Source organism: Ailuropoda melanoleuca, chromosome 9, assembly GCF_002007445.2.
Source record: "Ailuropoda melanoleuca isolate Jingjing chromosome 9, ASM200744v2, whole genome shotgun sequence".
Lineage (NCBI taxonomy): Eukaryota > Metazoa > Chordata > Mammalia > Carnivora > Ursidae > Ailuropoda > Ailuropoda melanoleuca.
Window position 1 is genome coordinate 93,510,307 of NC_048226.1, and position 23,139 is coordinate 93,533,445.

Consider the following 23,139-nt stretch of genomic DNA (forward strand, 5'->3'; position numbering starts at 1 on the left):
TGCCTCTACCCCTATCTGGAAGTAGACCATTCATATATTGGTTTATAGGAATATGATCCATCATCCCCACCCTGAATGCTAGCTCTATGAGGGCAAGACTTTTGCCAGGATTTTTCTGGAGCTTAGGAACACAGAGGCACACTGTAGGTGCTCAGTATATGCTGGAAGGTACGTATAAGGTACTGTGGGGATTACATATGGTCATAATGTAAAGAGTTGGCCACTGGGCCCTGCACACCACAGGAGCTCAATAAATGGCAGGCGTGTCAAACATCTGTTTACACGTCCCTCTTTCACACTCAACTGTGAGCCTGTCAAGGTCAGGGACCGGGTCTTATTTATCTGTGCTTCCCGAAGAACCTGTACATAAGAGGTGGTCAGTAAAGGTCTGTGATGAAAGAGAAACCCAACTCCTATCTTCAAGGTAGCGTAGCCAAAGACCAACGAAACCATCCTTGTTCTAAAAAAAATTAAACCTTTTTATTAGTATATTTATTTTATATATAAAAGAAATACAAAAAAAGAAACACAAAGAAAATGCTCTTATGGCAAATCGGACTTGTCGGTGCCTTCGGCTGGGGCTCCGGGCTCTGGCCCGCTGGGTGCCAACAAAGTCCGCCGGTTGTAATGACCCTTGATGATCCCCGTGGCGTTGTTCTCGTTGAGCAGCTGCTTCTGCCTTTGCCTGTTGAGGGACTGGACAAGGCCCAGGACGACCGCGGCCAGGGAGTACTGCCCGGGCAGTCTTCTCGGGGGCAGGATGAATGGGTTGGGTTGGACTCTTCCCAGCAGAAAGTATGTTTTGATTTTTCCTTCCTGTTCACTGATGCCCTTCACGTAGATCTCCCCTCGGTAGTCAAAGGCAAAGCCCTGGTCCTTCAGGATGAGATAGGTCTCCTCGGGGACTTGGATCCTGCCGCTGACCCCCGTGCTGTCCATTCGACTTGCCAGGTTCACGGTTTTGCCCCAAATGTCATATTGCGGTTTCTTAGCGCCGATAACGCCGGCTACCACCGAGCCGTGGCTGATGCCTGCAGGTGACCAAAGAAGCGAGAGATGAGAGAAGAGGGACATCACTGAGGTGTCTGCAGCCCTGCCTGGGACAGTGACCAGAGAGGAGGTGGTCTCTGCGGATAAACTTCAGGGCCCAGATCCCGCCTTGGTCATGCATTATGTGGGTGACCTGCGTCCGTGCCTTAGCCTACGTGGACCTCACTTTTCCCATCTGAAAATTGGAAGAAGAATCGAGATAATGGAAGTAAGGCCTTGGCGTGGTCCCTGACAACCAGGGAGTGCTCAAGAGGAAATTATTATTATTCTCACATGGACGCTGACTTATCTCGGCTGCTGGGACAGACAGAGCACTGGCCCAGGAATCAGGATGCTGGGTGTCTTCCAGCCTCTGCTGTTCCAGTGCTCTGAGAGCTCAGGTAGACATTTTCCTTCTCGGTCTGCATCCAGGTCCTAAGCATCATTCCCTTGGCCCATGCCAAAGCCTCCCAACCAGCGCCCCCGTCCCCTGACTTGTCCTCCTGCAGACCGTCCTCCACATCGCTGCTGGAGCAGAAGGGATCTTGCTGGGGCGCATCTGACCGAGTTCCAACCCACTTCAAACACCCACCACGGCTCCTTGGCCTACAGGATGACGTCCATGTGCCTTGGAATCACAGCCAAGGGCCTCCCGAATCTGGCTCTTGCCAGCTTTGTCAGCCTCCTTCACCACCACTCTCCCCTTCACCTTTCTTTGCACTGTACCCACCCCGAAGTGCTGGAGTTGCCCTCACCTGCCGGCCATCACGCACCTCTGTGCCTTGTCCCTGCCCATCTCTCTCCTTGGACTACCATGTCTGCCCAATCCCACGGTTTATTTGGCAAACGCCTTTGAAGACAGTTTCAGCGACTCCTCTTTTAAGAAACATAGGCTTCTTCTAGGAATAACAGCATTGTACTAAACGTGTTCGTGGTCACATATGTCTCCTTCTAGTAGACTCAGAATTTCTCCTGTATTCTACCAAACTGACTAGACACCTGCTGGGTACCAACACTGTTCCAGGCGTGGGGGAAATGGTGGAAAAGAAGAGAGACATAGTCCCAGCCCTCATGCAGCTTACCTTCTACTGGGGAGAGACAGAAACAAAAAAAAGTAACATATCAATGAATCATAAAGCCTATAAAGAAAAACCATTTGGGTTAGAGGGAGAGAGAGGTGGGAGGGGGCATTTTGGAGGAGGTGGTGAAGGAAGAAGGCCTTTCTGAGCAGACATCTGAAGACAGAGACTGGACAAGCCATGCAGACATCTGGGTTAGATCATTCCAGGCGGAGGGGAGAGCAAACCCCTCCCCGCCCCACACAAAATCAGATAGAAGTGACTGAGAAATCGGAGAAGCAGGCCTTGTGGACCGCGTGATGGAGATCTCTCCATGATTTGCAGAACATTTCATGGGCATTGCCCCATCTGATTCCACATTACTACCAGAGGCAGGGGTAAATAATGTCACGCCCAGCTTGCACACGAGGAAACTGGCATTCAGAGGGTTCGAATGGCTTGCCTAACGTCGTGGAGCCGGTCGCAACGGACCCCAAACACAAACGGAGGTGCTCAGCACAGTCAGGAAAATCATCTTCTAAACCTTGAACGATGCTAGCACTCTGAGATTTCACACCAAGGGTTGGCCCTGGCCCCAGCGACATCTCCTGCTTTGTTCAGGGTTGACATTGTGCTTTTTTAGTCCTGGTTCAAGTGTGTGGTCAATGATTTCAGAAAGGACACGTAGGGTCGATAGAACATGTGGGAACAAGCCCCAAACATCCCAGCCATAGATCTAAAACATAAAATAGGACTTTTTATTTTGGTGAACAAGGTGCACGGCATTTGTTAGATCTGACAAGTCAGATATTGGCATTTCTTGACCCTTGGTTCTTAGAAGCTACTCAGGGAGAGCTAAGTCCGTCAGATGGCATGCTGGCCAGAGGACATGTAAAATCCAGACACGGCAGCAAAGGTTGTGTTAGCCTGCAGCCTGGCAGCCAGAACGTCACAGGTCTGTCCTGTCGTCCTGGGGTCCCTGCCCAAGTGGCCATCACTCTCCTTGTCTGGGGCTGAGTTGACCCACTATGAAATGAGAATGTGGACGAGAGCAGGGGTGTTCACACTGTGCTGGAAGAGGCCTTTGAGAATCAGCAGGGGTGCCGAAGACATTGGCAAGTTACACATTGTAAAGGGTCACTATTCACATTGCTATGGTTTCGGTGGCACTGTTGTGTGGCTCCAGGGTGTCTCTAAGCTCAAGGAACGGTCAGCTGTGTGGCCAAGGGAAGAGCCAAAAGGCTTTCTGTCTGTCCCTGCGCAACACAGCATCTGACATCCTCAGAAGTGGACACCGGCTTTTGCTTTATGCCGAAGAACCAGGGAGCAGCATACTGACCAACAGCATCAGATGACATGAGGTCGGAATGAAGTGACAGATTGGCTCCCTCCCTCTACTGGGCCTTGTGTGGGCGGGTACTGCCCAGGTAAGTTAGCGGAAAGGTAGCCAGGGTATAGTGTTTGTTGTGTATTTCTGCACACAGGCCAGGAACTTTCCCTGGCTTCTGGCACCCTGAGTGAGAAGAAGGCCAGACAGGCCTGAGCTGAGGCTGTCCCCGTCCTTGGCAAGGTCACACTGAGCCTGCTGCATTTCACAGGAGAAAGCTACCCATGGCCGAGGGCATGGGAGGGTCTGATGGAGCCAGGCCAGCCAGCTCTGAGGGGCCCCCACTCACCACACCCCCAGCAGCTACTCACCGATCCGGAGTTCGAAATTGTTGAAGGAATGCTTGTTGATCTCCTGTATGCTCTCGGTCAGGGCGAGGGAGAAGTCGGCCAGGGCGCACAAATGTCCCCACTTGTCTTCGCATTGCTGGAGCGGAGGGGAGAGAAGAATTCATTCACTCTGGCCAACATGAACTTTTCTGCAGCAGGGACCTGCCCTATGTCTTCACCCACCTGCGCGCCCCTGAGACCGAGAACACCAGGTGTGTGAGCCTCTGTACGCTCAAGTGAGTGTAACACGCGTGGCTTATACTCCTTCCCCCACATCTGCACTTGTGTTATCGGGTTGATGACCGTGTATTCCTGAGTATGCTTACTGGTGTGTGTGTGTGTGCGCACGAGTGTGCGTGCACGTGCTCCAATCTAGGAAATCTGTGTATTTCCATCGCAATGTTCACACCGTCTGTTGAAGGGATGTTTCATATAGGCGTTTGCTCATGGAACGCCGAGGGGAAGGCAGAGAAAGCCTCTGGACCTCTCTGAACCTCAATCTCCTTATCTATAAAACGGGGATTTGCATACGTGCCCTGCCTGCCTCCCAGGGCTTGCATGAGATTGTGTATATGAAAGCGCTCTGTGCCCATTCGGAGCGGAGTCTGGCGAAGCGTTTCAGGGGTGGGCCAGGTAGTAAATATTTTAGGCTTTGTCATGGCTACTCAATGCTGCCATTTTAGCTTGAAAGGAAACAAAGTTAAACTATAAATAAATGGGTATGGCCATGTTCCAATAAAGTTTTATTGACAAAAACATGGTAGGTCAGATCTGGCAGGCAGGCTGCACTTTGTGGACCCTGCTATCGAGTGCCACGTGTGGGCATCCAGTGACTAGTATGGGTGTCTTCCCAGGTAGTTGCTCGTGGAATGTTTCTAGGTTTTTAGTTGGAAAGCAAGCGAAGGAAGGGTGAGAAGAAGAAATGAGGATTCCTTCTTCCCAGTAACTTAGATTCATCTCCATGTAGATTTTTGTGGGGAGCATGACACGGTCCCAGGTAAATCATCCACTCACACTGGAAGGCAGATGTTAGTGTTCCTACTTGACACGAGTGCCTGGCCCACAGTCAGCCCTCCAAAGAGTGGGAGCTATTATTAATCTTACAGACTGTAAGAATAAGAACACAGGCTGGTATCAGGAGTGTGGTAACACCCACAACTAAGTCATATCAGGGTATTTCTGGGCCCTGATTTTGTTCATCAAGTCAACGGTGAGGTTCAGAATGGAGCCTAGAGGGTTCTCCATCATAAAGAAGCACATTTCATCCAGTAGACTGTACTGGAACAAATGTATATCACACAACTAGAATATCCAGGTCATGAGATGCTCTCCCCACCAGTCGTCACGCAGCCTGGTGATGGCGGCCTCCCTGCCTTCAGCAACGTGACAACAGTGAGGCGCCTGCCATATGGTGTGGCCCAGCGCAAGGTGTTCCCTTACCTGTTTTTCGGGTGACAGGCCTGACACGGCCATGTAGGTGCTGCCAATGGTCTTAATCTTTTCAATGTCTTGAAACCGGTCTTCGCCGAGCAGCTGAAATAGATCCGGGCAATGATGTTAGTCCTGGTGCTTATTCTTCCAGAAGATGGGGGTGCTTTCCTGAAACAGGCTCCCAGCTCATAGTGAGGACTGCTTTCTGCCTGCTTTGGCATCCTCGAGACAGCTGGTTTTCTCTCAGAGAATCATGCCTTTAGGCAGTCAACCTACGTTTACTGAGCACCTGCTAAGTGCCAGGCGCTGCGATGGGTGCGCCCAGATACTCTTTAAGGAGTAGGTCTGTTGCACTGAATCTTTGAAATCAATGGTTATTTTACTGGTTCAAAAAAGAAATCACAAAGGTTCCCCAATCCATCAACAAATCTTTTTTTGGCTATACCTTCAACATGTATTTGGAATCTTAACACTGTCAGCATCCCGGTCTGAGCCACTGTTGGCTTACATCTGGTTGCTGTACCACCATGGCCTACCTGCCCCCTCCCTCACCCGCATACTCCCAGCCTGGTGGCCAGAGTGACCCCATTCAGCGGCAAGTCAGATCATGTCCCCACTCTGTGCAAAACCCTCCTGTGGCTTCCCGTTCTGCTTCCCCCAACACATGTCCATGTCCTAATCCTGGGAACCAGTGGAGACATTACCGGCCCACGGCAGAAAGGACTTTGCGCATGTGATGGAGTTAATGATCCTGAGATGGGGAGATTCCCTAGATTAGCTGGGGGTGCTCCACGTAATCACAAGCATCCTTATAAGTCAAAGGAGGAGGCAGGAAAGTTAGAGAAGGCAATGTGATGGCAGAAGCAGGAGTCAGAGGTGTGACTGCCAGTTCTAAAGACGGGGAAGGAACCACAAGCCAAGGAATGCAGGTGGCCTTTAAAACTGCAATGACACGAATTCTCACCTAGAGCCTCTAGGAGGAACACAGCTTCGATGACACCTTGATTTAGCCTGTGAGATCCATTTTGGACCTCTGACCTCCAAACAGTAACAATAAATTTCTGATGTTTCAAGTCACTAAATTGGTGGTGATTTGTTATAGAAGCGGCAGTAAACTAACACAGCAACTATCCATTGAGCTGCTGCGATGTCTGATGAACAAGAGGGGAGGTCCCAGCCATCAGAGGGCTGACAGTCCAGGCAGGGGTGGAGATCACACGTTAAAGAAATAATCACACAAAATGTGCCATAGTTCAATTTTAGTAAAATGCATGATGGAAACATACAAGGTATAGGAATAAGGAGAATGGAGCATTTTGATAATATCTGGAGGCTTCCCTGAGCAAGTGATTTCTAACTTCACTTTTATTTTTTTTATTTTTATTTTTTTAATATTTTGTTATTATATTATGTTAATCACCATACAGTACATCCCTGGTTTTTGATGTAAAGTTCCATGACTCATTGCATATAATACCCAGTGCACCATGCAATCCGTGCCCTCCTTACTACCCATCACCAGCCTATCCCATTCCCCCACCTCACCTCCCCTCTGAAGCCCTCAGTTTGTTTCTCAGAGTCCATAGTGTCTCATGCTTCATTCCCCCTTCTGATTACCCCCCTTTCTTTATCCCTTTCTTCCCCTACAGATCTTCCTAGTTCTTATGTTCCATAGATGAGAGAAACCATATGATAATTGCCTTTCTCTGCTTTACTTATTTCACTTAGCATTATCTCCTCCAGTGCCGTCCATGTTGCAGCAAATGTTGAGAAATCGTTCTTTTTGAGCTTCACTTTTAAGAGTGAGGAAGGAAGGTGGGTGCATGGCTTTGTGTGCTGGGAAGCTGGGGGCATGGAAAGGGCTGGGGGGAGTATCTGGACAGAGAGGACAACATGAATGAGGGCTGGAGGTTGGGGAAAATGCACGGTACGCTCGAAGAGGTAAGAAGAGGACTGTGGTTATTTTTCCCATCTTAAAAAAAGTCCTTATGGACACCACATTTATTTTGCTATAAAAATCCTCTAAGAGTTTTCTCTCCTCACTGCCTCTAACTTCTTCCCTGTTCTTTTCTAAATCCACTATAGACCGGCGTCCTGAGTCCCTTCTTTGACAGTGACATTACTCCTGTCCAGACTTGCGATGACCACTCCCATAGCCCGTCCACTGGCCTCACCCTGCTTGGCCTGTCAGCAGGATCTCACCCACCTTTCCCACTTGGTTTCTGCCCACTCATGGCTTTACTTCCATGTCACTGGCAATTCCTTAGTTTCCTTTGCTAGTTTCTTCTTATCTTCCTTAACTCACAGTGCCGGTGGCCCCACGGCTCAGGCTTCAGACCTCTTCTCTCTTCCATCTAAACTCACTCCTTAGGGTGCCTGGGTTAAGCGTCCAACTCTTGATTTAGGCTCAGGTTGTGATCTCAGGATCGTGGGATCGAACCCTGTGTCCAGCTCCATGCTCAGTGGGGAGCCTGCTTGAGATTCTCTCTCTCCCTCTCCCTCTGCTCCTCCCCCCATTACATAAATAAATAAATCTTTAAAAGAAATAACCTGCTCCCTTGCAATCTCATGATGGCTTATGGCTTTCAACACAATCTCTTTGCTGAAGATTCCCATATGTATGTGTTTTCCCTTGACCATCAGACTCTTCTGCACAAAATTGCTCAGTGACATCCCTATTACTGGCCTCAGAGACATCTCTAGACTGCCATTCCCAAAACTACACCCTTGGTCCCCTCTACCCACCTGCCATCTTGATTAATGGTGTCTCCACTTTTCCAGTTGTTCTGGATAAAAACATCATAATTTACATCTAACCTTTCAGGAAATTCTTAGCTCACCTTCAGCGATACCCAGATTCTGACTGTGCCTCACTACCCACGCTTCACAAGTCACACATCCACGAAGCCAGCCCTGAGTGGAAGATGTAGGTTCAAGACTCAAACCTCCCTTAGCTCCCAGGGCTAAGTTCTAGCCTCTTATTCCCCTATGTCAGCAGGTATTTAGATATAACTTCTGGTTCTCCAACTCTTGGTCTCCTTTTAAGACTATGATATGCGCAGGGGATCATGCCACAGGTGGGTCAGACCGAGAAGACGAGATGGGTTTTCTACACACATCCTGCTACAGGCATCCTCTCCAAATTAATCTGGAACTAAGAAAACATGAAAAATTCCAGCAGGAGAGAAACCTTCTGGGAAACAAGGAAAACAATGGCAGGTGCTTTTGTGATTGCTTTGGGTGTGTGTGTGTGTGTGTGTTCCCCATTCACAGCTGAGGAAGCCGTTGTTTATTATTTTTGTTTCTTGAGCTAAAATGAAGCCACTGTTCTGCCCCAGTGAAGGTTCCACCAACTGCACCCAGGAAAGGAAGTGGCTGGGTCATCCTGCACGTCCTCAGCCTGGGACCATGTCTGACATTTGCCCTCACTCACCACTCAGCAGGTTTGGTCTCTACGCAGCCCTGCCACTGTTAAAACGTTAGCTCGGGGATCTTGACATATCTTCGGTTGCCCGTCTCCCTCCCTCTCTCTCCTTACAACTGCTTTTCCCCAGCTTCCTGCAGGGACAGGGGACTCTTCCTTCCTCTCTTCTCTTGGAACAACTTGGCCAAGGGCCAATTTCAGGCCCAAGCAAAGCTGCCTGCTCCTCAGAAGTCAATCAGAAGGCAGCAAGAGGCTTCATTATTCCATCGAATGTCCATGCAGCAAATGTATCCACCATACAGCTAAAAGCATCTGGGGCATAATGTGGTTTCTAATCAGCCCCTTTATTAATTAACTTGTCCACATGGAGTGCTGAGATGTGGGAGCACCCTTCTGCCTTCAACAAAGCAGGGGCCGTGGGGCAAGGAGCCCGGCATCGGGTCATTGCAAACCCAGTCTTGGAGCATGTGCTCAGTGCTATGTTCTGCTCTCCTCTGAGCCAAGAAGGAATGTCACATGCTCTCAGGTTCCCGTGGTACTTGTACCAGCAAGAAGAGCAGAATCGTTACTAAAGCCAGCACCAGGGCATCTGGCTGGAGCTTCACCAGGGCAGAACACAGAGGCTCTCTTTTGACACAAAGGAAGAAGTCATGTCTGGGTGTCCCGAGGACCCATGTGGGGAAAGCTGACAGTGCTTGGGGTTGGCAGGCCAGGGAGTGCTCTACTGACTGGATGCTCTTGCCTCTTCCTCCTCTGCCCCTTTTCTTTTACTTCCTCCCCTTTCCTCCTCTTCTTTCCTTTTTAAAAAAATTTTTATTTAAAATTTAATTTAATTAACGCATAGTGTCCTATTCATTTCAGGGATAGAGTTTAGTGATTTCACCAGTTGCATACAACACCCAGCGCTCATTCCATCATGTACCCTCCTTCATGCCCGTCACCATTACCCCATCCCCCACCCCATCCCTCCGGCAACTCTCAGTTTGTTTCCTAGAGTTAGAGTCTCAATGGTTGGTCTCCCTCTCTGATTTCGTCTTGTTTTATTTTTCCTTCCCTTCCCCTGTGTTCATTTGTGGTTTTTTTCCCTTAAATTACACATATGAGTGAAATAATATATTTGTCTTTCTCTAACTTATTTCACTTAGCATAATACTCTTTAGTTCCACCCACATCATTGCAAATGGTAAAATTTCATTCTTTCTGATGGCTGAGTAATATTCCATTGTACATATATGCCACATCTTCTTTATCCATTCATCTGTTGATGGGCATCTGGGCTCTTTCAATAGTTTGGCTATTGTGGACATTGTTGCTACAAGCATTGGGGTGCAGGTGCCCTTTGAATCACTGTGTTTGTATCCTTTGGGTAAATACCTAATAGTGCAATTGCTGGGTCGTAGGGTAGGTCTGTTTTTAACTTTTTGAGGAATCTCCATATTGTATTCCAGAGCGGCTCCTCCAGTTTGCATTCCCACTAGCAATGTAAGAGGGTTCGCCTTTCTTCGCATCTTCCCCAACATCATCTTTTCGGTTCTCCCTCTCATCTCTGCCCTCCTCTCTTCTCTCACTTCCCTCCAGCTTCTCCTCCTCTCCTCCTCCTCCTGGTCTCAAACCCAGCTCCCGGACCAATCAATCTTCCCCTCTCCCCGCCAATCCAACTTCCCTCTGCAAAAACCCCCCTCTACCACTAGGGGCGCTGTCTGATTTTTTGTAAGACACCAGGTGTCTACAAATTGGGGCACGGAGATGAAAATTTAATTTATATTTAGTTATTACAATTTAAAAACATGTTCGTGAGTACTTTTAGGGGGTGGGAGGCTATAGAATTTAAAATAAAACATTCTGATGGCTCATCCTTCAGTCAGGTTTTTAAAAATACAGCTATTTTAATTTCCTTAATTTAAAGATATGTTTTGGATTACACTAGTTTATCTTCACCTTGCTATTTTTCAGCTGGTTTTTGTCCTCCATTAATTAATTGATTGACTGACTGATTGATCCCTTTAGCAAATACTTAGTAAGCATCTGTTATGAACATCTCCTATGTTCTAGGCACAAGTCCCTGAGGACTTAACAGGATACATAAGAGTATAATTTGTATCGTTATGAGCGTATGGCCTGCCACAAAGAGCTGGAATAAAGGTACTATTATCATGGAATCACCCTCCACTCTCCACAATGCAAGGCCCTCTGTATGAGGACACTTAATCGCTGACTTCCCGGGTAAAGGCGACTCAGTCCATCTTGTCCCTCACTAGACTGTGAAGCCCTGGAAACAAGAAGGGACTGTGTCTGAGTCATCTTGATCCCCACCCCTTCCCTAGAACAATGAAAATGGCCATTGTTGTCTTTTTGACTACAAAACTGGAACCATAACTGCCAGTGAATGGTTAAAAACCAAAACAGTATGGAGGACCTGGGTTCAAACGTTGGCAGGGCTCCTTAGTGGTGGCAAAGCCTGGGCTCTCTTGGTGTCCCTGAGCCTCAGTGCTGCTTACTTAAATGAAGGCTAATAATTCCTACCCTGTGGGTTTTGTTGAGAGATAAGTCACAACGGCATGTTATATATTGAAATGGTTTTCATTTGTGGCAACACCAGGTAAGCACCTATATTAATAAGATGGGTCTCTGCCCCAGAACTCTGTGGCTAGTGGGGGTGGCAGATCTGTATGCTGAAGGGTTTCAGGCTCTATGATGGAAGGTTTCAGGGTACAAGTTTTTCATGGAAATAGGAGTGACCACGTTTACCTGGATAGAAGGGGATTAAAACAGGTGTCGGAAGTAGAGATGCTGTTTGAATGGACTGCTCAGGATTAGGTTTCTGCTGGCCACGGGGTTAAGGGAGACAGGACAGGGTATGGTGAGGACGGTGTAACTTGGGGGCAGAAAGAGCAGAGTGTGGAACAGCCAGGTGGGCATAATGGCTTGTAAGCAGCCGGGTGGTGGGTGGGAGACCAGGTGGCAGGCAGTGGGAGGTAAGGCCGGAGAGCGTACAGGCACAGCAAGAGGAAAGCCTCAGGTGACCTGACGAGGGAGGAGTTGTCAAAAGGGAGCCACTGATGGGCTTTAGGTTTCAAAGGGTTGTGAAAAGACAGTCGTGCTTTTGGTGACAGGTGAGGTGTAGGAAGGGGCAGCTAGGGAATGCTGCAGTCATCCAGGGGAGAAGCAAGATGGCGAAGGCAAGGAGATGCTGAGGAAGGGGCAGACCAAAGAGCCATCAAGAAGTTTCCCACAGGACTCAGTAGCTAAATGGAACGTGGGGATCGAGGGAGAGGACATTGTTGGGTGATGTCACAAATGCTCTTGGTGGCCCCCACACATCTCCTTTGTGGGGCCATTCTCAAGAATGCCATGGGGTCTGGCTGCTGACAGGGCACTGTTGTACCCTTTGTGGGAGAACTGCCTTGGGCCATTGGGAACCCCCTTGCTGGAAATGCCTGGGAAGTGAGGCAACCTCCCCCATCAAGGGGCAGCCTACAACCAATGGCTGACCAACACAGGTGTACAAAACTTGGCCCCCTCGCCTCAGTGTGAAACAACTCTGTGGTACCACTTAGGCTCCTGAGCTCCCCGGGGATCAGGCTAGGAGGCTAGACCTCAGCTGAACCCCCATCTCTACATGGCCTCTTTCCTAGCATTTTCTCGGTGAATCACTTCCTTTCTTAGGCCTGGGCAAATGGATGGACAATGGTGCCCTACTTCAAACTAGAAGATGGGGGGGTCACTCCTGCCAAGTCTTTTTAATGTAAATACAGTGCAGTAAGAGCATATCCCCCCATGTGGTGTGTTCTTTACACTCACGGAGCCTAAAGGGAGAAAGCACTATCGGGGCATGTGTATACTTGCATTAGGTCTGTGACCAAATGCTAATTCATGGTTTTATCTCTGGCACGTTGAGCAGAGGGAGAAATGCCCCCATCAGTGCCCAGTCTCCGCGATGCCAGTGCCTGCGTCGCAGTGGCCTGCAATCAAGTCCTGGTGTTGCCATTTGATGGTTCTTTGCCATTGGGTTAGACTACCCAGCCTCACTGAGGCTTCCGATCTCGATCCCCCAGATGGAAAACAATGGTGCTTCTCTCACACGGTACTTAAATTAGCTAATACGTGTTTCTGTCCCTACTGCAGCCTGGGGTTCTGTGAGTGCAAACCGTGGCTATTAGCACAGCGAATGTGATGCTAGGACAACAGGGATGCCCACCGGGGACTGTAGGTTTCCGAGGCTTTGATATACCTCATCGAAGTCAGCAATGATCTCATTCAGCAGGCGCAGGCATTCCACTCCTTGGTTATTCATTTCAGTCTGAGAGTAGAAGTCTGCGAACCCTGGGATAGAGGCGAACATCACCCCGACGGCATCGTAGGATTGAGAATACAGCTCCTGCACAGGGAGACACACAGAGGGAGCCAGAAACAGTCGTCAGAGGCGAGGTTCTGTGGTGATGCCCCGCTGTATGCGCTCAAGCACAGATGCCCGCGGAGAGGACCCAGAATGCGGCTCCTACACTGTCCCATCAACACGATAGCCACGTGTACTGGGGCCACTGACAATTCATGGTCTCAGCCTCGGCTGGGCCCCGAGTTCTGACTGCCCACCCTTTGTCCTTGGTCAGCTTCCTCCTCTGTTCTCCTAGCAGCGAGTCCAAACCCTTGCCACTTTCCCTAACTTCACCCCCAACTCCACTCAAGAGGTGATCTCGTCTCTGACCTCTGTGGCAAAACTGAGGCTCTTGGCAGTGACCCAGCACTGTTTCAATACTCACACTCGTGTCTATGTTCCTATTTATTTTCATCCCTTTTGCTTCAACTGCAGACAATGAGTCTTCCTTTTTCCATTTTCAACGTTTCTACCGGATGTCTTGACAGCCCATTTCTAACTGCTTTAGTAACTTCCTCCTGCAGTGATCCTTTCCTCTGTTTCTTCTCTCCTCCTCCTCCGCACCCCTCCCCTCTCCAAATGTCCCCTACATGGAATAGTATGACACCCCCTGGAAACTAAGAACCCCCGGGAAACTAAGCACCATCCACCCATCTCTCTTCCTCTTAATGCAGACTTCCCAAACCAGCTCCCTCCACTGCCTGTCCCCACCTTGGCAGCGTTCATTCCCACGTCAGGCCGCGATCAAGTGACTCCGGAACTGGTCAGACTGCCGGCCAAAGTGGAAAAAATCACCACCCAGGTTTCGGTTCATGTCTTCCGGGACACCTGTGCCGGTCGGTGGGGTCATCACTCCCAGACCACAAGTCTCTTAACCTTCCTTGTTTCAGTGATGCCGCATTTGCGTTCCTTATGCCTGGCTCCTTCAGAGATGCCTTTTTGGGGCTTACCTTCCATCTGACATGGCGGTGATGGCTGTGGTTCTGTCTTTGACTGACATCCAGGTCCAAAGTTCACGCACTTACCCGGGCCATCTCGTTTACTCTCCACCTTTCACCGGCATTCAGGTGGGAGAGCCTCTGAACTCCGGTCTTCAAGTTGGCTCCTGTTCTCGGGCTCCCAGCTGCTGGGCCCCAAGCTGGGTTGTTCTCACACTCAAGCTGTAAATGCCACACCCAAATGCATCTCCTCTCCACCTTAACCTTCCCCTCATGCTCTCAGTATTGCCGAGTCATAAGGTTAGAGATGCTCGGAGATGCCTTGACGTCTGCCTTCTTCCCCATCACATCCGGATTCAATAAATTGCCAAATTCTGCTGGCTTCTTGTCTCAAGTACTTTTTTTTCTGCCCCTCCTGCCATTGCTATTATCAGGGCTACCCATTGTCCTCCCCACACTGGGTTCCCTGACTTGTCTTGTCCCATCCCGAGGCAAGTTCCCCATGGTGGCCACAGTGACCTATTAAAGACAGAATATAGACCATGCCACTCCCATTCTTCACACCTGCCAGTGGCCCACGACCACCCTCAGGATAAAGCTCAAACACAGCAGCATGACATATATTCATATATGCATGCGCTCGCCTCCACCTTCCTTTTCTGCCTCATTGCCTGCGATTCCTTGCATCGGACCTCGTGTTCCAGAAACAGCGAAGCACCGTACTCCTGTGTGCGCGTGGTAGCAGGTGCCGCAGGTATCCTGACTGACCGCTTCTCTCCCAGAAGTCCCCCCGTGGACCCTTGCCTTGCTTTGCATGGAGCTTTCCTCTGACCACTAGAGGGCACTCTGCCCCCGTGAGCCTTGGGCTCACCGCTCCAGGAAATTAATGTCCCTGGGGAGCTGCTCTCAACCAGGGACAGATGGCAATTGGCTTATAGTCCTCAGCTCCTTCACCCCTTGGGCCAGGTAGCTGTGAGGTATGCTGTCAACATGTCCCCGGATTCCCAGTGGGATTGAGCTCCAGTCCCCCACAGAGGTAACTAGTCTGATAATGCCTCATTTAGCCCTTCCCTCCCTTCCCACTCTTCTGCCTGTCTGGGCTTCCGGGAACCACATCCAAGCGAATTACTTTCACCCAAATCCTTGTCTCAAGATCTGCTTCTGAAAGAGCCAAACAAAGACACACACACACTTCTCACACTTGAATGCTTTGATTCATACTGTCCCCTGATGGGACATGTTCTTCCTTCTTGAAGTGAACCTCCCTGACCAGGCTAACGCTTATTTTCTGCCTTCACTAGACACGTCGATACCATGTCTTCTGTGAACCTTCCCAGACCACAGCTGGGGTCAGGAGGCAGAGCGACGTGCTGTGGCAGCACCCCGGCCGCTTGCATCTTCACCTGCTGTCTGTCTCTTCCTTTAGCGTGAATTCCACGAGGCAAAGACCCCATGCCATTCATCTTAGTGCATTCTAATCATCCAGTTCGTATTTTTTGGATGCCTGCACTATCACACAAGCTGTCCATAGCGTCTGGTACGAGGTAAATGCCCTAAACTGTTGGAAGTCATGCCTCCCTGGTCTTTGCAGGAAACATCAGTTTACCAAGCGTTTTCATAGGAATTCAAAGATTTAATCCTTGCAATGATCCTGTGAAGTAAGCTCTGATTCTTATTGACACTTTACAGATAAGGAAAACGAGAGAGAGAGAGAGAGAGAGAGAGAGAGAGAGAGAGAGAGAGAGAGGAGTTAAGCCTTTGTTCTGGATCACACCACTTGCAGTGGAAAAACCAGGGTTGGAGGACCTTCGGGGCCCTCCCCACTCTGCACACTTGGGCTTGACTCATTTGGCTTTCATGCCCTCTGTCCGAGAAAGATGGTGTCCCTGATTCAAGCTCAGTCAAGATCAGAGCTTCAAGCCTGATAAATCTGAATGAACGCCTTCACTGGTCCTCGTCCAAAAGAGCTCAGGCTGGTGGTGGCTGGCTGCACTGGGCTGGGTTGGGCAGGGTGTGGGGAGGGCAGATGGTGGTCGAGAGCAGAGCAATGACACGTGGCTTTCTAAGGGGAGGGCATTCACCTTGGCCTTGAGCAATGGAGTGATACCCCAGAAGGAGCTGGACTCAGCCCCAGAAGTGGCTGTTTTCTCCTGAGGGTTCTCTCCTTGACTTGGAGATGCCCTCTTCTCCCTGTGTCCCCACATGGTCTCCCCTCTGCGTGTGTACATGTCCTAATCTCCTCTTAGCAGGACACAGTCAGAGTAGATTAGGGCCCTGCCCTGATGACCTCATTGGAACTTAATCACCTCTTTAAAAAACCCTATCTCTAAATACAGTTGCATCCAGAGGACTGGGGGTCAGGACTTCAACATAGGAATTGTGGGAGACAGAATTCAGCCCATAACACCCGTTATTTCTATTTTCTGTTTAAAACAGAGGGAAAAGAGAAAACCCTACCAGAGCCCTCTGAAACCCAGTCCGTAATGACCCAGTGGGCCAGCTGGCCTCCCACTTCTGCCTGGTGATATATAAATGCCACTGTGATAAAAGGGGGGTCCCCAGGGGTTTCTCATCAATTATTTATCCGCTTGAGTGTTCTCACAAATTCTAGCTCCTCCCAGCCTCCTAGTTTTACTTCACAGCCTCTGCCAACAATCGGAATGTTCCGACTGCTTCTATAATACAAATAATGCTAATACTGTCAGCTGCAGCAATGGGGCGCTTCCTGTGTGACAAGCACAACACAGAAGGCTGCACACACACCACTGTGTTGAATGCTCGCAACCCCAGGACCTAGATACAGTTATGATCTTGGTTTACTTGTGGGGAAACTGAGGCATGGAGCCATTAAGTAATTTACAAAGACCCGTGGTTATTAAGACACGGAGCTGGAATCCATGCCTGCCCAGGCAGCCCGACTCCGGAGTCCATGCTGCTGCTGCCGCTCCTGTTGCTAAGAGGCAAACACCAGGAGCACAACCACCACCCGAGCAATAACAATAATCAGGATAACGCCTAGGGATAAATGTCACTGGGACTGGAAACTGGATCTGGTTAAGTCTTTCTGGAAAGATGGCTGATTTGACAAGCGATGTTGGGGTTCCCAGTGCCTAAACTTCAAGACCTATGACCTGAGTTCAGATCTTGACTCTGCTGCATCCCATTGGAGGGTAGAGGGGTGGGACTGGGGTGGCAGGAGGCTCAGTCCTCTCGGTCAGATGCTAGCTGGTGAAGAAAGTGGCTGTAAGGAACCAAACCCAGGGCACTGGGCTTTCCAGTGCACCAGGTGGTCTGTCTATACCAAACCCACCTAGCACCGGGGTGCGTGGAGCACTTCGTATGTTCTCACCCGATTTAATTCCCACATTGACTCAGCAAGGTCTGTATTATTTCCTATGAATCAGATGAGGATATGTACTCAGAGAGGTGGTGTAAGCCGCCCTAGGTCACACAGCTAGTTAATAACAGAGATGGAATTTGTGCTGTGCACAAAGGAGTTGAGAGATTTGGGGGGGCATGGAAGAGCGCGAGCCACCTACCTACACCTTTAAAGACAGCCCCATTGTTCAACTCTCCCCAATCGACTGCTTGGAGTATGCCATCTGTTTCTTGTTATTTTGGGCTCAAAGAACATAAGAGCGCTGCACACTGGGGAGGGATTGATGAATATAGAAAAGCTATGATTGTTCGATCGCCCTCTGGTCTGGGCTTCGTAGAGGATTTTGAGCATATATGCACTCTCTGCTCCACCCAGATATCAGAATGAAGACTCAACAGGCTCTTGGTCCTGGGCACCTAGGCCTGCCTGATTCCAGGTCCTGTGTTTCTTTTTTCTTTCTTTTTTTTTTTTAAAGATTTTATTTATTTGACAGAGATAGAGACAGCCAGCGAGAGAGGGAACACAAGCAGGGGGGGGGGGAGAGGAAGAAGCAGGCTCATAGCTGAGGAGCCTGATGCGGGGCTTGATCCCATAACGCCGGGATCAAGCCCTGAGCTGAAGGCAGATGCTTAACCGCTGTGCCACCCAGGCGCCCCGCTGTGCCACCCAGGCGCCCCTAAGTCCTGTGTTTCTTATATGGAGTTAAGCCACCTCTCTGCAGGGGAGAAACAAGGTCTGAGGCTGGTTGACTTTATGAGTATCCTCAGCTTTCTGTGCGAACATCACCGCCTTGGAGAGACCCTCCAAGGTCAACCCCACTCCCTTCACCTACTCTGTTCTCTTACGCAGCTTCTTCTGTCCGCGGAGGACTGATCACTACTGGGCACGATCCTGTATATTTATTCATGTTCATGTCTATCTGCCCATGAAAACGCATGCTCCGGATCGGCAAGGACCTTTCTTTGTTCACTGTTTAACCCCCAGGATCTAGAACAACACCTGGTACATGGGTTCCCTTAATACTTGCTGAGTGAATGAGTGAGTTGGTGGGGTGGGGAGCGCTGGGATTGCAAAGGAACCAAAAAGATAATGATGGCTCACCTGTACCAAAAACAACGGCAACAACCCAGAGTGCTCCTCAAACGGGCCAAGCACCGTTTAGATGCTTTAGGTACAATTACTCATGGAAACACTGTAGCAGTTGGAGGAAGTTGCAAAGGACTGTTACTTCGTAGGTGAGGAAAGTGAGGTCCAGAGGGCTTCATGGCTTGCTCAGTTCCAGAGGTAGTGAGGAGACCAGCCAGGATTGAATCTCGGGTGCAGGCTTTTGAGAGCACCACCCAGCCCTTCCATACCGAACCCACCTGGCCACCAGGCTGCTCCGGGCACTTCACGTGTTCTTACTCAATGGAGTTCTCACACCAAAGTCAGCAAAATTGGAATCATTTCCTCATGAGTCTGATGAAAAAGTGGGTTCAGAGAGGTTGGGTAAGCTGCCCTAGGTCACACAGCTGGCAAGTGGCAGAGATGGAATTTGTGCTGCAGGCACTTTAAAGCACCGGGGACACCTGCCCTCCTTATGTCCTTTCTGCAGGTCTTAAAAAAGCTACAATGAGCAAATGCGTTTCCTGGGACTCAGCAAAAGCCTGCTTGACACTGATGACCCAGCTCAGGGGGCCTCATCTGTGAGAAAGTTCCTGCCCTGGGGTGGTGAGTACTAATCTAAGTCAAAAGTCCAGCAGAATAGCAGAAGCTTCCAGAAGCTTTGTGGGGTGACACAGCTGGAACCACCTGGACAGGATGTCCCAGGGGGCAAGGCTCTGTGCATCGCCTGTGTTTAGACGGTGTGAGTCATGGCTTGTCACTGTTGCCCCTTCTCTCCTGCTCATGCCCTAACAGCAACATGGGACAAAACACAAGATTCAGCTTTGAAGTGGCACAGACCTGGGTGTGAATTCAAGTTCACTGCTCACTCACTAGCTTTGTGTCCTTACTTCTCCGTGCCTCAGTTTCTTCTTCTATGAAATGGGGATAATCATTCTTATCCCCTTTCCCCTTACATGCATGAGCAGTGCTATGGCCTCATGGAGGCTGGGCCCCAAACTTATCATGTCCAGACCCCAATCAGACTTTCAGAGGTTTGTATCGTAGTTCAGATTTGTAGCAAGAAGAGAAGCTAAGAATTCCTCTCACAATAACAAGACAGGATATTGGGAGTTCCCGCAGGTCACAGCATTCCTGCCTCTGCCTGTCACCCCTTCTCATGTTACTCTGTCTGTCACACACACGCTAGTCTTGCCAACCCCCCAGAGGCATGGGAGGGACAGTGCAGCACAGAAGAAGAAATCTGCGGGACTGGAACTGACTCACAGCTTGGCCTCCATACAGGGAGGCATGTCAGGGCCCTCTCTGAGCTCCCGAGTCCTCGTCAGTAACGTGGGGCAACGACCTCTCCTCTTAAGACTGTAACTAGAACGAAAAATCATTTATATCCATTGCCTGTCTCTGTACCTGGCACATGACAGGTGTTCAGGAAACGGTTATTTATCCTGCGAACATTCTCTAGGCCATGTCAAAACTTTGTGTTTCAGCCTGGTCAAGTGCGAACTATTTAAATATTTAAAACCTCAAAGAATCAGGACGAGACATTGGATTGAACATGTCTTTGATGATTCAGGCTGAACCTGCCATTTATTTTGCTCTGTGGGCGTTTGGCCTGGACCATAGCTGATGACCTCAGCATCTCTGGGTGGTTTCCTTCCTTTCAGGATAAAGCCAGTAGATTCTTGCTCTTCTCCCCTGGTCCCAGATACCTCATTGTTTTAGTGTATTAACTGAAAAGCAGATTTCTTTTCATTCCTCTTCTGGTTTTCCCTCTGAGGGCTCCCGTGTTTCGCCTGCTCCTTCCAGTGGTCACGGCCGAAGCACAGCAGGAGTGTCTCTACTTTCCTGGCTTTGTCAAGAAGCTCTTGCAATAAAGACCCTGACCTTGGGGAGTCTTGAGAAAAGCAGGCCTGAAGCTGATTCCAGAGAACTCCATCTGTCGAGGAGGGTGGGGGGTGCTTGGACTAGCCTCCAGGAGACCTCCAGGGCCCGGGTGTGTGAGGATTATTCAAGCAGCAACTGACTCATCCCCTTTACTTCTCTTCCACTGATCTTGCTGTGGCAGCTGGGGTGGGAAACGGACCCCAGGGGGGTCTCTCCTAGTTCTACCCTCAGGCAAGGGTCACAAACCCAAAAGTCTTCAGTGAATCAGCAGGTAACATCAATGGTAACCTCTTAGCCACATAGCAAGACACTGGAGAGCCCACTCCATGGATCCACATAAATACACACACAGACTCATATAAAACTCAGATTTCTCGTGAGGGAGCTCCCATGAAGTCCATCTCACAGACGACGTACCTGAGGCTGGGGAGGCCCTCCGTAGACTGGGTGGTGCTAGGCAGTCTGGGTAGCCTGGCTCTCTGGGGTAGCACGGTCTCCATTCTCAGTGCTCACGCGAGGGCAGCGGGATTTTCCCAGAGCTCGGGACCAGTGTGTCCAATAGCACCCCGCCCACCACCACCCTTCCTCCCGGCCAGACAAGCCTGGGCTCACCTCGTTGTCTCGGTCTTTCTCCAGGAAGTGGCGGGCCACGTGGCTGGGTAGAATGTTCCGGAGCATGTTCTCGTTGTGTTCCCTCAGCTCCTTCATCTCATTGATCTCCTCTTTGGCCTGTACCCGCCAGAGGAAGTCAAGGCGGGCTGTATACTCCAGCTGCCATGTGTGAGAGAGACAGAGAGAAGGAAGGGGTGAGATCCCGGGGTACGGGCTCAGGCAGACAGGGTGGGAGGGGGAGAAGGCCTCTGTGGAACCCTTCACCATCAAAATAGAGTCCGAGCTGAACATCGGATGTTCAAGAGATTGGGGGGTGATTAGACTCCATGGGGCTGTGTACCTTCCCTTCCTCCCATTAAGGCACCTATGATTTTGTGACTGTGTGACTGTCTGGGGATGACTGTGTCGTCTACTAGATTGTAGGTGCTGTGAGGTCAGGAGTCCCTTCACCTGCTCAGTGATATCCTTCCATGGAGCCCCATGCCCGGCACAGGGGAGACGTTCCATCAATATTTGTTGACTCCACAAGTAAGTTCCCATAATAAAGCCGTCAAACACTTAGATGGTGTTTTCTACGTCTCAGCTATTACTCTAAGAAACATACATCTATTCACTCCTTTCATCACACAACAACCCTAGTAGGGAGGCATCATTATCAATCATTATTTTGCAGATGAGAAAGTCCAAGCAAACAGGGTGAGTGACTTGACCAAAGTCACCAGGATTGGAGCTAACTGCAGAGTCCTACTCCAGAGTCTGAGCTCTTCAGCAGTAGGCAAGAGAAAGAAACAAATGGAGGGATTGTGGATTTTAAGTTGTGACACAGATGTGACTTAGAGTCCTGGTCCCACATTCAAATGATGTAACCTGGACTCGTGACTTCATCACACATTCCTCATTTCTACAACTGGGATGAACACCAGTGAGCACACAGGACTGGAAGAAGAATTATTTATGGAGTTTCAGAGAAGGCACGTGGCACACAGTAGGTACTCAATGCACATTTTTAGTTTCCTTTTGTCTTAGTTTCCCTGCACTATAGAGTAGACAGCTTCCTTTTTAAAGAATCTCTTAAACCATATTTACCACCACTTTGGGGATGCCATTATTTCCAAGTCTTTTTTTTTTTTTTAAAGATTTTATTCATTTATTCGTCAGAGAAAGAGAGCACAAGCAGGGGGAGCAGCAGGCAGAGGGAGAGAGAGAAGCAGGCTCCCCGCTGAGCAAGGAGCCCGATTCGGAACTCGGTCCTGGGATTATGACCTGAACCTAAGGCAGACGCTTCACTGACTGAGCCACCCAGGCGTCCCTATTTCTGAGTCTTTAACTGTCAAAATGGACAATATACTGCATGGCCGAACACATGGTTAGATGCCCTGAATTCAAGGGCTTAGAACATTCAGCTAGTTTCTTTCCTTTGTCTTATGTGAAAGTCTTAGTGGAAACACAGAGGCACAAGATTACTCCTTCAGCAGAATTTGTAATAACAAAAGCTGGAAACCCGGGTGCTCATTTTGTTGGTCCAATAAACTATTGTCTACAGCTATAAAAAGAAAAAAAAGGAGAAGTGTTTCTCTATACTTTGACAGACTAGTCTCCAAGGTGGAGAGAAGTGTGTACAGTACGCCACCTTTGATCTAAAAAAGGAGCATTGACGTCATGGATGCAACGAGAGGGTATTATGCTAAGGGAGATAAGTCAGTCAGAGAAAGACAAATACCCTGTGGTTTCACTCATGTGGAATTCAAGAAACAAAACAGATGAACATATAGGAAGGGAAGGAAAAATGAAATAAGATGAAATCAGGGAGGAAGACAAACCATAAGAAACTCTTAACTCTAGGGCAAAAACAGGTTTGCTGGAGGGAAGGTGGGTGGGGGGAATGGGGTAACCAGGTGATGGACATTATGGAGGACATGGGATGGAATGGGCACTGGGTGTTGTATGCAACTGATGAATCTCTAAATTTTACCCCTCAGGAATCAGTTGCATTTCTATACACGAACAATGAGACTGAAGAAAGACAAATTAGGGAATCCATTCCATTTACAATAGCACCAAAAAATACGTTATCTCGGAATTAACTTAACCAGAGACGTAAAGGATCTATATTCTAGAAACTACAAATCACTCTTGAAAGACATTGAAAAAGACACAAAAAGATGGAAAAATATTCCATGCTCATGGAT

At 49.2% G+C, this 23,139-nt stretch overlaps 1 protein-coding gene across 1 annotated transcript in view; it reads right to left on the reverse strand.

The window, feature by feature from the left end:
• Nucleotides 1–543: 543 nt before the first annotated feature.
• Nucleotides 544–23,139, reverse strand: part of ADCY8 (adenylate cyclase 8) — a 266,226-nt gene continuing 243,630 nt past the window's right edge. Inside the window, exons 14-18 of the mRNA XM_002917618.3 lie at nt 20,951–21,109; nt 12,890–13,036; nt 5,244–5,336; nt 3,786–3,900; nt 544–1,031 (exon numbers count right to left, since the gene is read on the reverse strand). Coding sequence (XP_002917664.2) covers nt 544–1,031; nt 3,786–3,900; nt 5,244–5,336; nt 12,890–13,036; nt 20,951–21,109 — 1,002 coding nt within the window. The remainder of the gene's footprint in view (nt 1,032–3,785; nt 3,901–5,243; nt 5,337–12,889; nt 13,037–20,950; nt 21,110–23,139) is intronic.